This window comes from Wyeomyia smithii, chromosome 3 (assembly GCF_029784165.1).
Source record: "Wyeomyia smithii strain HCP4-BCI-WySm-NY-G18 chromosome 3, ASM2978416v1, whole genome shotgun sequence".
NCBI classification, from domain to species: domain Eukaryota; kingdom Metazoa; phylum Arthropoda; class Insecta; order Diptera; family Culicidae; genus Wyeomyia; species Wyeomyia smithii.
Genome location: NC_073696.1, coordinates 235274214 through 235291916, shown reverse-complemented (window position 1 = coordinate 235291916; position 17703 = coordinate 235274214). Strand labels below are relative to the sequence as shown.

Genomic DNA, 17703 nt, shown 5'->3' with positions numbered 1-17703 from the left:
TATTCGACAACACATTAACCAAAATTGCTACGACCCACCACTAAACCGCACAAATGATTACGCCTATTCATAGCAAAGTACTTGTACATTTTTTATACACCGCATAGGGAACAATAGGTTGCAAGTCTGCTTTATTGCAATCGTTATTAAACTAACTCCTTGGTAGATACAATGAAACAATAGCAATATTTTTCGTCCCACGATCCAGGGATCGTTGAACAAAGGCTATTTACGTATGCGTGCTCTCATTACTCAGCTCTCTACAGAGAAATGAGAAAGTTTAGGAGGTAGTGAACAAATACACTCCGTCTCCGACAAATATTTCATTATCAGTTAATCTCTAGAAGTCACGGGAAATAGAACAATAACTTATCATGTCGCCGAAAACGAAGCTCAAATACGATCTGATGTCCGGCATAGCAAGAAAGAACCTGCCCAAAAATCATTTTCCGTCGCAGCTTGAGATCATCAGTAACTTCCGGTACCACCTGGAAAATCAGAAATCATCGAAGGGACAAAGTGTTCAGAATGTGTCTACCGAGGCAATGGCAATTTGGGATCGGGCTGGTTTCCCGCATCAGCTCAAGCGGAACGTTGTTAGACGAGTTACCAAGCTTATAGCATCATGGCAAAGACTAAAGAAGGTCTATAAGAAGCGGGACTCAAGATCATTAGAAAGGTTGAAATCGAGTGAGATACAGATGAGTGAATTTTTCAACATCAGCGTAGAAAATATCGAAAGCGAATTACAACACGATGCGATCCGCGTGGAGTTCTGGAACTATCAGAAACATAATAAAATTCCGTGTGTGTTCCCGAAAGCCATCCAAACAAATGTACCGGTTACCTGTGAATAGTGTCGTGAAAAGAAAACACGAAAAATTGAGAACAAATCAACAAGGTCGAATATAAACGTCCGAGAACTAGTCGTGGAAGATACAAGCCAGGTCCGACGAAGTAAAAGACTACAACCACTAACAAACGCTTTTATCGAAAATATTGACCGAAACCGAATCTTTAACCGTGGGGCTGTTGGGGTATTAGCAGTCACAGCTGTTGCCTTTGATATCAATCCACAAGAACTAAGTTTAAGCTAATCTACTCTTCACAGAAAACACTGCTTTGCGTTTTCTTGTTTGCCTGCACAGATTTATAATATTGATGTTTGATATATCTTTCTATTCTCCAGGCCCGCCAAGAGATTGCTAAAGAAATTCAGGATAAGTTTCCAAAAGAGAAGTCTTTGGTCGTTCATTTTGATTCCAAGCAATTGTTGTTCAATCGCAAAAAAACTGAAAAGTTAGCTGTTGTCGTGACGGGTTTAGATTCTGTTGATCAAATCATCAGTTGCGAATTTATAGAACACGGTACAGGAAAAGTCGTAGCAGAACAAGTTTTTAAAAGCTTGAAACGCTGGAATCTCGATGATAATTCATACGCGAGGACTATCAAGAACTTCTGCAGCATTCATTATTGTGCCTTGGAGAAGGCGATCCAGTGAAATTTCGGCGCCCTGGTGCCCTACATAACGCCAGGTGGATGGCTCGGGCGATATATGGTCTCAAGTATACCTTTTCTGGGATCAATTCGAGACAGATAATGTCCAGCTTCACAGATTTGTGCTGTTTGTTGTGAAAATTTACGTGAAAGGGTGGTATGAATGTCCAGTGGCAACAGATGCACCAGTGAACGACTTGAGGTTTATGCAGTCCTTGCAAAATTTTGAGGATAAAGAGCTAAGCCAAAACACTTCCAGAAAGTTCGAGAAGCACCTTTGGTACTTAACAGAGCTCAATGTAAGTCTCTCTTTATTTAGTGATCGAGTAGATGAGGAAACAAAACGGAAAATGGTAGAAAATTTGAAAAAGCGGAGTAATGGAAGCTCATTAACCAGAGTTAGAAAGTACTCGGCCAAAAAAGGTCTGGCCGAGTATGTAACCGAAAGATCCATGATCTTTTTTCAAATTTTAGGGCTAGAGAGCGGTTTCTTGAATGAAGATCCTACCAGCTGGAACTCACGAACTGATTACATTGAAGCGAAGAGGAAATGTAGCTCTTTAACGGTGACGAAGAGAAGGGGAATACACTACTGATGATTGCAAATAACCATAAAAACAGTGATTTCTTCGCAGTAAATCACGAATAACTTTGTTGGGGTTAAAGATAGCCATATTGTGTCTTCGGCAAAGTTATTCCCCACTAAATTTCCATCTTTTGACGGTATTGAACTTTATAAGGCTCAATGTACGGTACCCACTTCAAACGATGGAATGCTGGAAATTTAAAAAAAAATCAACTTTTTCGATAATTCAAAAATACATAATGCATGATTGGGACCCTGAACAGCTCTGAACAAAAATCTGACTTATAGTTTGAACCCTAAAGAATCCATTAGAAATAATAAGACATAAAGATTTATCAAAATTTGAAGTGTTAGATTGTTTTAAAAAAAACATGTTCAAGAACCTGACTTTTATCAAATATCCCGCTTGTGGACCCCTTAAACATCATTTCCTAAAGTTTTCGCCCTTATAAAGATTTTTTCTGACACCCTAAACTTTCATTTTAAGGGTGAGCCCTCGGGTTTCCAGACATCATGCAATTTTGGGACAGCCTAGTGTGCACATATATAACGTGTGTGAATATCTATAACGTGTATCGCTAGCTATATAGCGTGTGTGACTAGCGTGCGTGGCTAGCTATATAGCGTGTCTGTACATGTCTATAGCGTGTGCATAGCCATAGCGTGTCTGTGTATGTCGCTAGCGTGAGTGGCTAGATGTCTTTGGCGTGTTTGGCTACACCCAACGCAAACGGGGAATATTTTATTACTTTTGGGCAATTTTTTATTACTTTTTGTGTCTTATGACTGCGCATTATACACAAATAGTAACAAACAAAAAGTAATGAAAATTATGACGGCCACACGCTTGTATGTGTTTCTGCAGGAGAACATACAGCCAAGCACCGAAATGCATGTGTTGGCAAGACTTCACTCGCTGCATTTGTATTGATGCAACGATCTGGTTCATTTTTGTCTCCCTTCATCCACACACAATCAGAATCTCAACCGTCAACCTCAAATGTCCAATTAGAAACACTTTCGTTTCGTCCCCCTGTGTTTACTTGAAATGGAAATATGTAACACTGTCTGACCAGAGTTGCCGAAGTTGCGAAGTTGCGAGTTTTGTGTATTCAAACAGGTCCAAATGAGTTTCCATGAACCAACGATTATGTGCTGTAAATAGCTTGCAAGAAAGCGAATGTTTTTATTTTTCTCTAACGCAGTTTACAGATCGTGATGTCATTTTAAAGCGCATTTCAGGTCTTTGAAATCATCAACGTTTGCATACTCTATGACGGGGAAAATGTTGCTTGGCAGCTCTTGTCATATTTTTTCGCTGCTCCGTATACATACAACGAGCGAACTAATACACGCCCACCGGATGAATTGGAGATTGAAAAAACTTGTAACATGTGCAACTTATGCGACGGTGTGTGATTTTTTTGACTTGAGGTGGAGAGGGAGCATTTTTCGACAGAAAAAACGTTGCATGTGGTTGAAACGACCATTATTAGATAGCCGTACTCTCATAACACGTGCTAAATATATGACAGTATGTGTTGTTACTTGACTGGGGAAGAATTTTATTACTTTTTAGTAATGGATTTGTTACCTAAAAGGTAATTTTGCGCTATTGCTTCTAAAGTAATAAGGAAAAGTTTTGCGTGTAGCTATATAGCGTTTGTATGCATATCTAGAACGTGCGTGGCTAGCTATATAGCGTGTGTGACTGGCAGTATAGCGAATCAAATTTTCATTTGTACTTAGAAATATGTAATTAGAAATAAATCACCTCATGTTGAATTTAAATATCACAGTAAATCATTCAGAACTAAATCGAAAATTTCCCATGTTGTCAATAAATGGCATTAACAAACATAATTAATATTTTTTGGCTGAGCCAGTGAGTTTGAATCACATAATTTTTCGTTAAAGTCCTACTATTTGCAGCAATCAGTTATAAAATTATCTACGCAACCACAAAATGCAAAGTAGTTAATCATTAATTTTTTCATTTTGTTTATTTATTTTTATGTTTTTCCTCTATTTTTTAATTTTTATATATTTCTTTTTTATTTATTTGTGTTTAAATTTTTCATATATTTTAGACTTTTTGCACTCCTTTTTATTTATTTTATTTCGTGAATCAACCAGAAGCGTTCGTTAATTACGTAGCGCGTATATTTTCGAACGTCTTTCCTTTTGTATAGATCTTCAAAATTTTCCATATGGGTTGCAATGCTTTGTCAGACAACCCCCTCCCTAGAAAAATAATAACCTGTAAAGCAAGGAAGGAAATTATCACTCGCGCTCATTTTTTTCTCAAGCCGACAGCTCATCTGATAAGCACATTCTTGAACAACTTTGTATGACGAACCTCGAAGTCCTCAAGTAGTGCTACAATTTTGTCGAAGTGAGTATTGCTCGTACTCGAATACCGGAGCCGTGGGAGCTCATTTAAAGAAATTATCGTGATAATTATCGCGATCCTGATAATTTTCACGATAATTTGCGAGAATGGGCTCTCACAGCTCCGGTGTTTGAGTGCCAGCAATACTCTCTTCGACAATGTTGTAGTACTTCTTGAGAACTTCAAGTTCGTAACAAAAAGTTGTTCAGAATTGTGCTTGTTAAATGAGCTATCGGCTTGAGAAAAAATGAGCATGAGTGATTATTTCCATCCTTGCTGTAAAGTTTTCTATTCTTCTCAGTCTATGGTAAACCCGAACTCTTATTGCTTCGTGGACTCGATGATCATGCCAAATGTCAAAACATTGTAAATCTTTTCCTAAAAATTCGAGACAAAACATGCAATCCATCATGGTACTCGCATTAGGTCTGATACTAATTTCCTCTTTAAGGCGTTTTACGTATTTCATTGAGAAATTTTTCCACCCTATTCTATGAGTTACCTACAAACGCAGATCGTCTCGACAGGTAGTGACAAATGGCTCGAGTAAATTAATACACAAATTAATATCTATTTGCGTATAGGAAGACTGGTTCGCATTTTCCCGATTCCTGAATTCAGAATGAATAAGTTTGATTTAATTAGCGATTATAAGTAAGGCGAAACGCTCTAAGGCCGCTCCCGGTCCCTAATGATCATGCAAACACTTTGCGCTATTTTAAGTTCAAACGTCGCCCAAGTGCACTGCATACCGAGAAGGAGCCGCGTTTTATCAGCATCTTCACCATCGCCCGGCACTGTGTCACGTTCGGGATGAGAAGAGTTTTTCCTCGCCCCGTGGTGTCTATGGCCACTTAACCTCCACACCGACCGACGGCGGCGCGCAGTTTCGAAGTCTTGGGAAAACTTGCCGGACTGGATGATGTACATAAATAGAAGAAAACCGGAGGACGTGTGAACAACATCCGCCTCGCGTTTTACGAGCGAGGTTTCTGACCTGGCTTCCGCATTGCCACCGCCGTTCCGTATTTCGTTCGGCTGGTAAAGCTACTCGAGACACAGGCAGCTTCCTGTGGGTACTATCAACGGTGTCCTGGGTGTGGGCACCAGAGTAGGAAACCGCACAAAGTTTGTGTAGTACATATCGTAGGAACATTGGACCGTTCCGCTTGCATGCGGTCATACTCTCGAAGCACGTTTTCTGCACTACATACCACATTCCTACCACTTGTAGTGATAGTCGTGTGTTGTCGAACTGCCATGTCGTGCCATTAATTTACAATTTGGTTAGGTCGATTTCTTATGTGGGTATCGACATCACCTACGAGCGCATCGGAAACTGAACTAGAGAAGAACTCAAGTTGGCACTGCTAGAGTTACTGGGAACTGGGACAAAATGCCACACTAGCGACGATGCTAGTCTAAATTGGCATTTCAGTGAAGACGCCGGAAGACGATGCTTTAAATGTTCTTGCACTGGCTGGTTTTCGTGTTGCTTAGTGGATTGCCGTTGTTGTCAGAATGACTCTAATTTGAAAATTTTCATGCATTGAGTGTACAGTGAAAAATAAACAGCAAAATATGTTTTAAGCAGTATTAGATTTTATTTTGTATATGAGTTAGTACGATTTTATTATACAAACCATTCATAACTAAGGAACCATTTCCAATAACATCGGAAACTATTCTACTTTCAAAACTGATCAAACTACGCAACCAGTACTAGTAAACAATTTAATCTACTAGTCCATCGGTAGTCATTTCCACAAACCAATTTATTTCTGTCTAGCACGTTTGGTACCCACAACAATACGGAGGTACATTGTTCGGAATTCGGAACCGTCGGTGCCGCTATTGTTAGCCGGCTGAGCAATAATCCATTAAGATTACGATAATGATTGTTGAAAAGAATGCACGGCGGTCATGTTTCACGTAGATACTAGTTTTTCCCGTTGCCAGTGTGGCACCAGGGGGAACAATACTGACCGCACTAGGAAGCGGAGAAATTAGACCGAGCGTCGTTTACAGTCTGCCATAATGAGTCTGCTATTTCGAATCACCCCGGAAAGTCGTGATTAAGAGACTTGCTGTTGAGGGTAGGAAGATTTTCTACGAAGCTTCTGCTCTACTTCGATGTTCTAATTAAAAAAGATTAGATGTGGTTCCTACCGGGAGACGTCTATTGTACAATGAATAAAATGGCTTAACGTTGAACAGTAAAATAATGATTGTAATATATCCAGTAGTTTTTGAGACTCCTAAATTTTTCAAAAACCAGAATATTCAATCAGAAAATTATCCTAAAATAAACTATAAAAGATTAACAAACGATCAGGAAATAAACCAAACTGAGCTCAGAAAAGGTTGAAAATGAAAATTATTTTACTTGAAGATGAGAAGAGTAATGAAGAGGCAGTCCACGCTACTTCGCAAATGGATGCTGATAGATCATCTCCGATTTCGTCGAAACTTTGAACAGTTGTTCCTTTTTGATGAAGAAATCGTTTTATGCATGGGCACAACTAAGGAAAATTTCTAGGGGGGGGGGGGGCTAGTTTTCATACATTTCATATAAGAAAAGAGAAAAAAGAATTAAAATTAAATGCTTATTTAATAACGCATAAAATGGTGTCGTAAAAGTAGAAAAAATCACTTCAATCGGTATTATGTCTTCAAAGATGTACTGAATGTCTTGGCCACAGTGTCAACGCTAACCTCTTTCAGCAACACTAATTCGATATTGAGGAGAGCTAGGTTTGGTAAACGGCTGGGCAGTGCGTACCAGCAGTACACCCGTACTAGTTGGCATAAAATAGACCCCAGTGTGGTCCAAGGCATAATGAAACATCCCTACTTCCACATTGTACCGACTGGAGTACGAGCAACCAAGGGAAGATCAGTGAACCGGTGGAAACTTGATCGTATGCTGACAGGGAACGGGTAGTTGTTTTCCTTGGAGAGCAGCTTGTTTGAGCGTCTGTTCCCCAGGATAGGGGCGGCTCAAACAGCGACTGATCCGAAAGGGACGGTTAAACTATGAAATGCGGTGTCTCGCCAGCTATATTCAAGGCGGCAGCCTCGTCGCGAGACTAGGCATCGAAGCTCTAGTTGAGCAGCGTGCTAAAATAAACATACTACGAACAATCAAGAATTGAAAACGAACCGGAACAATCGGCAATGCCGACGAAATAAGGACGACGAGTAGAAGCTCGGTACATGTAACAGTAAATCGCTAAACGCCTCGGGTGCGGACCGGATTCTGCTGGATCAGCTAGAACCCTCCCACTTCGAACTCTACGATAGCTGCTCTCGTAGAGACATCGTATCGAGATCGTCATTGAGGGCATGAATGCTCAGATGTGTAGGGAAGACATATATAAACCGGTGATCGGTCCGCACAGCCTGCACATCGTAATGAATGACAACGGCCAGCGATACGTCAACTTCGCAGCTCCCCGCAGACTGGCAGTCAGAAGTACCTTTATTTCCCAAAGGGACAACCACCTGGAGATTACCTGACCAACGTACAACAAACCAAATTGACCATGTTCTCATCGACGGCCCGTTCTTCTCAGTCATAAGAACGTACGCACCAATTGCGGTGCGGATATTGGCTCGGACATGGCTACTTCGATCGAGTCTAGTGCGACGAAGCGAAAAGTTGACGATGTACCTGACACGACCGGTTGTCTCTACGGAATCGATACAAGGACGCTTCCGGTGGAAGGGTTCTTGGAGTTTTCGAACAGAAGGTGCAGCGGACTCTCAACCATAGAGTACAGACGAACGACGAATAATGGTGACAGTGCATGAACCATGAGCTGCACGCGCTGCTTAGAGATAACCCCTTATTGCACACCTGGCGAAAGTCAGTAGGTTGCGGTGGGCCGGTCAAGTCTTAAGGATGCCGGACGAAAACCGTATTCGGATATTTTAAGCCGTTTACAAGAAACCAGAAGTCACCATATACCCGGTTTTTCCATAAATTACACAATTTTTCGCATGTCAGTAGTCGGTTAGCTAATGTTCCAATCGACTACTGCAAGAATGACGGAAATCCGTTGAAAACTGACTGAATTATTAGCATTTGAAATTGAACAATTTTCGTGACCTTCTTGATGTTTTCGGTATTTCAAATTGCACCCCTATTCCAGAATGTCACCGTAAGATGAAATTCTACGTCAAAAAAAGATTGACTCCAAATTGAATCAGAATAGCGAAAATAATGTTCAGTGAGAGGCAAAGCTGAAAAGGATAATTTTATGTCAGAGTGACGAACTCTGAAAGTTACAAAAAACAAAGACCACATCGAGCACAGAACAACAAAAAAATAACACTTTTAACAGCAAAATGATCCCAAATTAAACTTCGAATAACAAAATATGACTATAAAATAAAAAAATATAACTATCCTTAATTTATCAGACATACACTGTTAAACGCAGAGAGAACAAATACAGAAATGATACTAATTTGTCATCAGAATAGAGAAAAAAAGCTTCAAAGGGTCAAACAAAAGTGACATGATTCTTTAAAATAGAAAAAAACCCTTGCAACAAATTTTTTGTCAAAACCTTTTTGTTCTTTTTTTTACATTTTATAGACGTAAGACGCCCGAAAAATACTGGTAGGTGAATTTTGAAGAAAATAAACCAAGAAATCCAGAGTAAATAATATTTTTAACCAGAAGTGTTGCTAGGTAGATAACTTTTGTATATAAAAACTAAATTTGTATTTTTCGGCAAAAGTAGTTAATTTTTTTTTAATTTAATGGTTTCATTGTGTTCCTTGGAAAATTTTATGTAAGAAACACTTGGTAATAATGAATATTAAAAATTTCAAACCATTTTCGTAAAAATGTTATATATAATATAACATTTTTACGAAAATGGTTTGAAATTTTTAATATTCATTATTACCTCGAGATGACAAGTGTTTCTGACGTTAAATATTTCGAGAAATATGTTGAAACTATTACAATTAAAATTAAATTGGCTGCATTTTCCGAAAAATGCACATTTAGTTTTTGAATAGAAAGATAATCTGTCTGGCAACACTTTCGGTCGAAAATAATATTATTCTGGATTCCTTGGCTTGTACATTGAAACAAATTGAAGACTGTATATAATCGAGTCTGACCTGTACACGCAAATAAGCAGTTGCACACAAAAAAGTTCCAGTTTTAATAATTTTTTTAATTGTTATTTTCGATTTGGCTGAAACTTTGCATAGACGTTTCTATGGATATAATATGCCAATTCGTGCTACTGCTTTAGTTTCTTCGAATGCGACACATTTTTGAGGAGCTATCAAAAAATGCTGTGTTGGGTTTGATAACAAATATTTTTAAAACCAAAACGGTTTGTTTGATCGGTGTGACGGCCTCTGTAAAGTTGAAGATAGTAATTTTGTCTCTTCGAAATAAATACACTCTCTAAAAAAGATATTTGTTTTGGAAAAAAGTTGAAAGAAAAAATAAACATTATTTTGGGTATCGAACGTCTTCGTCAGTGGTTTCTTCGGCAGTTTTTCTGCAGCAATCTTATGCAAAATGGGGCCGAAGAAAACCACTGACGAAGACGTTCGATACCCTATCTAAAAAAGCTCATTTATTAAAAAATATTTGTAATTTCTTATAAAAGCTAAAAAATTATTATTTTCTTATGAAAACTATTATTTTCTTATAAAAACTATTATTTTCTTATGAAAACTACAAAAGACTACCTAAACATTAAAACTATTCGATCGTGGAAAAATTTGAAAAAAATATTTTGAAAAAAAAAAAATTTTTTATTTGTTTTACAGCGTATATTTTTATAAATTTTATCTACAAGTTTGCCAAAGACACTATGCCAATCAAACAAACCATTTTGACTGTAAAAATATTTTGATTCACCTATAACAGAGCACTCTACTGGCAGGTATCATATTCCCTCATTTTTCATCGTCAGGGAAGCTGCTTAGCCTCAAGGTTGCAAAGTCCGCTTTGTCAAGCGAATGGTCGTGGGTTCGAATCTTAGTAGAACCAGGGCATTTGATGTCAAAAGAGGATTCAAGCATGGGTTTATTCTCAGGCTCCCCACCAGTTACCCTTCCTTTACGCTGAAATCCACAAATACCTTTGCGTGACTTTCTCTTAACAAAAAATAAGTCCCTCTTATCAATAAAACTGGCCAGAAGGACGCACGACGAAACTGCTCCAGGTAATTAAAATTGGTGATATTTGACAAGAGTAACGAGCCTCTCTATAGTAGAACAGTAAGCGTGGAAAAGAAAGCGTAAAATCACATTACTTGATGAAAAAAAAAAAGAAAAATAATAAGCATGCCACTTTTCAATAACGGTTTTGCTAATAATAGAAGTGCGGGATACACCCGGGCATATCTCACAATACATCAACGATTCTGGTCGTAGTGAGGAAGTCCATACAGAAAAAAACTACATCGTCTAGGAGTTTCCGATAAATGCAATTTGCTTCATTATTACTTGAGCAACCTTTTAAAATGAAAGTCGGATCAACTGTACCAGGCAGTTTTATCCCTTCCTCTGGTGTGTCTCAAGGAAGCAATCTGGGCCCACTGCTGTTTGTACAATTTTTAAATGATGAGACGATACTTCTTGCGAATGGTGGAATACTCATTCATGCATAAAGTCTTCATTATTATACGAAATGAAGTCGACTGTAGGGAACTCCAAAAGTTACTGAATAACTTCCTTCATTGATGCAAGTCAAACTTCCTGAACTTGAGCGTATCGGAATGCTGATCTCATATCGGCAACTCGAAATTCTCTACAACTACGTCTTACGGAAAATTTGGTCGGGCGGAAAATTTGGATGTCACCCCCAACAGGTAGCAGTGAAATCATTCGCTATCAAAAATTGTGAGAGTTAGCCCCCCCACGCTACACCAGTGATCCGGCGCTTGAACGATGTGATGAAGTCAGAGATCTTGGCGTTCTGCTGGACTACCAACTCTCATTCGAGCTGCATTATTCTAATATCATCGACAAAGCCAATCTTCAGCTAGGATTTCTTTTGAAAATATCAGACGACTTCAGAGATCTAACCTGTCCAACTATTGTCACTATTGCCCAAGGGAGTGTTCTGCCGAATACTCAAGCTGTTTCTTTCCCGGGGAAGAAGGCATAATTCAATTAATCCCCGGCTTTGTAAAAAATAAAACCAACTGTCCTTTTCAGGACAACCCCATTTTGCAATTGAAGCAACAAAAATAAATTTTTGGCTCGGATTAAAATAAAAAAAAATACCCGAAATTACCCCCATTGAGCAGGATTCAGTTCGATTCAAACTGTTATATTTTGACAGTGAAGTGGTACTCTACCGACATCTGTGTTCCAGCAACTTAATTATTTGCGAATGACTTCAATTCAATTGAACAACGCTTCTCTTCAAAGTTACTTATTAGTACTGAAATTTATCGCTTCACATCATTACATTGATTAACCTCAATCGAGTATATTTCCGAACCTACCGCAAAAAATACCATGACATATGACCTACTGTTGTAATTCTACGTTGACCTTGCGGTCGCGTCTTATGAGCAACCTCTTTAACTACTTTTTCTTTAAGACTGCCCTCTTTGATTTGTTCAGTACAGTTCTGGGCAGGGCTTAACATTTTCGAAACAAAACAATGAAACTGATATACTCGCACTGTCATTTCGATTCGAACAGTTTCATTTTCATTTTCACTTGATTCCTTTCGGCTACTGTCAACGATTCACTTCTTTCTCTCTTTTCCGTCTGTTGTTCTTCGGATCGTTTCAAATGAAACTAATGACCAGAGTTGCCAATGAAATTTTCGATTTAACTGGAAAAAGGCTGAAGAAAACTGGATTTCAAATAAATTAACAAAAGCAAAAAAATGATTGTGAGAGTGGTTTTTTGTTATGGAGACTGAATCCAGTGTCAGTTTTTTATACAGCAACTAAAGAGATAACTCTTCGCAAAAAATTACTCATTTTAATCAGAACTATTTTGTTTCGGGCTTACATTTTGTTAAATTATGAACTGAAAAAACTCCTCTATCAACAGCAAAATTTAAATCATCGCAATCAATCTATCTCTTCTTCCGTTACATCAGTGAAGTTTAAAAGTTTGAATTTCAATTATTTCTGACTTCATTCTATAAATTCTATTTGTTTGGTTTTATCTCAACCTTGTCATGCAGTTTAATTTGACCGTGTTTCGCGCGAGAAGATGGAATACTAAAAATAGTGTTAACACAATAATTTATCAATCTACAAAATTTACGTTTTAAAAAATATTTCCGAAAATCAATCGGCGCTTCAGGGGATGAAAAACTGGATAAAACTGGCAAATATCTGAAAAAACTGGAAGATTTTGCGAAAAAAATGTTTGACTGGATCACTTGAAAAAAAAAACTGGGGGAATCCAGTTCAAACTGTAACATTGGCAACCCTGCTAATGACTATTTCAATCGACGGAGATAGTGACGGAGAGAGTGACTCTTTCTTTTCCTTCAGCGTCTCAATTGAAATTAGCACCGCATCGCGTCGTTTGTTGGTAGTTTTCTAATACCGCGAACCGTAGTTTAGTTAGAACGACAATGGCATCCAATAAATACGTTACGCAAGTTCCGTTCAGTATTTCCTCCATATATATGCGTGAAGCACTGTATGGAAGCCTTCTGTCTCCGTCAGCGCTCATTGTCATTTTCAATTGAGAATCGTCATGTGAGAGTGATGGTGATAATCTTCGCTTTCGATTGAAAAGCGTTTGTATCAATTTTAAGCCCTTCAGTTGTCAGAATCACAGCAAGAGCTTTCGACTGGGTGTCATGTGACTCACGAAGTGCTCGAAAATGATACAAAAGCTTTTCAATTGAAAGCGACTGGCATGCTTGTTTTTTCTCCTCAGTAAACCTCTAGAGTGCAGGAGAACATCTTGCACTGCGGAGACAACTGCCGTCGCACTAAAGAGCAAATCAATACGCTCATGCTAGAAGAGAGCGACAAGTGATTTTTTCTGTTGAGCAACCTGAACGCACTGCGATGAAATCTGAAATCTCTCTCTTGCGAGACAATAAACTATGGTGTACTTTCTCACACGTGTGGACTTCACGCACAATAATTACACTGCAGAGCTATCTGCGGTGTGTTTCACAGTTGATTTCTTGAGCATGGCAGAAGAGGAAAAGAAATTGGGAGAAAAAAAATAGACTGCGTTCCTCGTGCCGCTCGTGCCGGTCGAATTTACTCTGGTGGAGTTCGTTCGTAGGTTTTTTTTTCACCTTCCGGACTACTCGCCAGTTGACACTGTTGTGCACTTCTGCGTTTTCTCTGTAGAGTGATTCACCCCTCTTGTTTCTATCAGATGTGGGGTGAGCTGGAAGTGTGTTTGTCTCTCTGTAAGCTGGTTGAGACACTTTGGAGTGAGAAAGAAGCAGTGTAGGTGAAAGCATTTGCTACACGCCGGCACATACTGGAAGGGAAGTGCGCGGTGAATTTTTTCTCCTCTCTTTTCACATACTGAGGGGAAGGCTTATTTTGAAAACAATCTGGGATGAACGATTTCCAAGATTCTATGACTTTTATTTTCAGTGTAAACTCGCAAATTCAATTTTTTAATTGTTCACTATTTTTAAATGAAAGTTCAGAGAATTCCCTAGAAATCAACCATGACAACTTTGGATGGAGATCTCTTGTCATAATCAGATACTTTGACACTTTTCAAACGTTGATCCAGATGAATTTTTGAAAACAAAATTTGCAAAGTTTCTTCGTTTAGAAAGGCCTACACATCAACAAAGTTTCAATATATTCTAAAAGGGTGCTGTCAACATCTGGTCGAGTTGACGGGAAATCGAACACAGCACCACTACCAATGAGGTATATAAAGCTGAGGAAGAAGAAGACATTTGTCTGTATTAGTAATGAAAAAAAGGTAAACAGAAACACGTATTGGGGTTGTGACGTAGATCTCCAAAAACAAGAAAATGCCATTTGGAATTGTGTTCCGCATTGTTTAACGACGCAGGTAGGCATTTTCAGCAGTAAACTGTCATAACCTGTGAAAATTTTTTGAAAAAAAGTACCGAACATTGATTTTTGGGCATTGTTTTTTGACTTTTACGTCATCACTGTCAACAATAAAGAAGCACTTTAAATCCGAGATTCAAACCATCTCCATACCTTTCTATATTCCCATCACTACCACTAAATCTAGATAAACATTTCAAAAGGTCCTATCTGCTTTCATCGTTTTTCCGGAGTTTCAAAATTTTATTTGTCATCCGTTATGACAAACATTCAGACTTTAATCTATTTCAACGTTTTCATTGCACAAATGTTGTGGTATGCACTTCACACATTTGTTCTTTGAAATTAAAGCAAAAGTTGTGTGAAATTAGCATGCATTGCATTTCACTCTATAATTCACGATTCGCAAAGTTCAAATACATACTTACTCACCGCTTTTAGTTGGTTAATTTCCCGAAATACTGCTCTCTACCATCTGCTTGCTATTTAATCTTTCAATCTACATTCTCTTTGACATACATCATAGATCTGTCTCGGAGTTACGAGAATTCGAACTCCTTTCCGTTTGATCAAACATGCACCTATTCCACACGGAAACAAACGGCAACCGTAGACAGACTAGCGGTGTTTCCTTTGGCTGGGGCGTCGTTCTCTGTGCTAGTTCTAGTTTTATACCACAGGCACAGGTTGGGTCTTCTGTTTCCTGTACCCGTTCATGGCAGTTAGTGTAACCACCCAAAAGCGGCATAATGTTTCGTAATATATTGCTATATACACTTCCCGAGTGCATATTTCATTTCTCGCAATCCGACATCCGTCGGGATGGTCTTAACCCATCCATCAGGTCTGCCACGTTTGATGCCGTTGGAACATAAACCGTACCACCTTCCGAACCATCTCCGTTTATATTGTACGTATCCGATCGAAGCTGCGGATAAGAGCTTTTGCCAATTTTGCCTAGCTCGAGCAAAATATTTCATCCCATAGTATTACCCAACAGAAGATGATTGGATAATGTTGTCCCACCACGGGTTTTCCTTCCGCCCACCTTCTGGTATTCTGTTGGAGGCAAAATTATGAAACTATGGAAAGCTAACTGGAGCGGAAAATGATGGAATATACTGGATTGCAAAATATGATCCGTATACGAACCAGGTAAGCATTTCTCTACGCCTAATCGGATAAATCGATGGAGTTTATGCTTTATCACCAACGTCGTTCAACACTGCTGCTATGCTGTTTGATCTGAGCCTTTTAGTGTTGACAGCTTGCTACCGATGCGGTGGCGACGGTGGAGGTTCTCCATAAATGCGAAGACTAGGAATTCGCCTGTGCTTGGGATGAAATATTTAAGCGCAATCAAATGTGGAATGCTTTTCTACATCAATTAAGATGCCACATTCCCATCAAAAGGACGACACATTCCTGCTGCAGGGGCAAAAATGCTTTATCGAGCAACAGAATAAGAGAGCATTAGTTTGCGGTGCCTGGTTTGCATGAATAATATAGATAGATGAATTGGGTTTTACGATATTCGACTGTGGTTTGCTCAATGTTTAATTGAATAACAGCTTTTAATGATGTAATAAATATTATCTGTGTTATATTTCATAGGATATATTTTTGTTTTGTCTCATTGTAGATCTCGATGTCTGAAGTCAGCTGCAGAATAACCTGCCCCGACAGGCCACCCTCGGAAGGACCTTGCAACTGAGCAAATCGCGCTTTTAGTAACATATTTACCTATCGCTTGGTCCGCGTGTCTGTGGTGCTACATCCACTGACCTGCAACGCCTGCCAGACGCCACCACGGCATCGTTTCGCCATTCCGTAGAAAGATGATAAAATCCTACAAACTGTACCTGACCCTGCTGATCAGTTCGGTTTTCGTAATTCTGTGTCAAAACCAGATCTCAATAGCAAATTTTGTTAGCTCCTCGTCGGCTGCCATAGTTGGTGGAAATGGCCTTGGAACCATCGACCAAGCGCCCGCCGTAGCTGAGGCACTGATCGACCTAGCGGGTGTCGACCGAGGTCCGGGAGCCATAGTCGACAAAATTCGATCCCGGAGTCTCACGTTCAATGACGTCCGCCCCGGACCGGGAACGAAATCGACGGATCGTACAACAACCACACTAGGAAGCAGCAGTAGTAGCAGCACCAGTATTAGTACTAGCACCGCTAGTACCACAACGAGCACAAGCACGAGTACCAGCACTACTACGTCCACAACCACCACCACCACCACTGTAGCGACGAGTTTCGACTCGGTACCCCATGAACAATCAACTAGAAGTAATGAAGTAAGTGTACCTTTTTAAAAGAAGACATATCATATTATATATTTATTATACTAGGTTTTTTTCAGGCATACTAAAAAAATTTAAACAACTGTGGAAAACAGTAGAAATTTAGAAAAAAAAACCTGCTGAAAAATTTCTCACAACTCACAGGAATCTGAAACTTTTTATAATATTATTTAAGCTTACCAATGTTTTTAACAAATTTGACATCTGATGATTTTAGTTTTCACAATGAGCGCACCTCCAACTGTTTGCGACCAATTTTTTGTTAGTTCTTTTTGGGTTTCTTTATTTCTTTAAATGCAACCCTAACTGAGTTTGTAAATCCTCAACATAGTTTTCAAGCTTGCTTTTCTAAAATTTTTCTTAACTCATTGACATATTTTAAGAATTTTCTCGTTAAATCATTATTACAAACCAGCTTCAAACCAAAATTCTACCACAAAACATGCGAGATGTGGGACTGCTCGCGTGGGTAGTTTGTTTATGAAAACTAGCCATCATCGACGCTAATCGCTCAACCACTTCCTTATTTCCGATAGCATCCGTTTTGGTCCGACAATCCATGGAAAACCACAGCTCAAACAGGCTCCCACCAAACCAGAAACGGAACTCAAGTGGGTTTCATATGGCTATGCACAGTGGGGCGACTCCATACAAAGGCTGGCCAAGCAAAAAAAGTGTCGATAAATGCGACAAAAACTTGGTATTTACATAATTTTGGGGCGCTGAACACGAATTTTGCATCCATTTTTTGTTTGGGGCCGTCCATAAAGCACGAAAGCCAATTTTAATATTTGTTTGGTCCTTTTTTCCTTTTTTATAGAATTATATTATCTTTGACCACAAGTAGTGCCAACGGGCGTCCTTCTCATTGAAAAAAAAAAACGTAATTTATGGACG

General features: G+C 39.0%; 1 protein-coding gene across 2 annotated transcripts in view; it reads left to right on the top strand.

Annotated features, from left to right (window-relative positions):
• LOC129731324 (galactosylgalactosylxylosylprotein 3-beta-glucuronosyltransferase P) overlaps window positions 1-17703 on the top strand; it is a 137760-nt gene that overhangs the window by 99918 nt on the left and 20139 nt on the right. For both annotated transcript variants that reach the window (XM_055691220.1, XM_055691219.1), the window contains one exon: window positions 16140-16800. In XM_055691220.1, the coding sequence (XP_055547195.1) occupies window positions 16336-16800 (465 nt within the window). In that variant the 5' untranslated portion in view covers window positions 16140-16335. The remainder of the gene's footprint in view (window positions 1-16139; window positions 16801-17703) is intronic.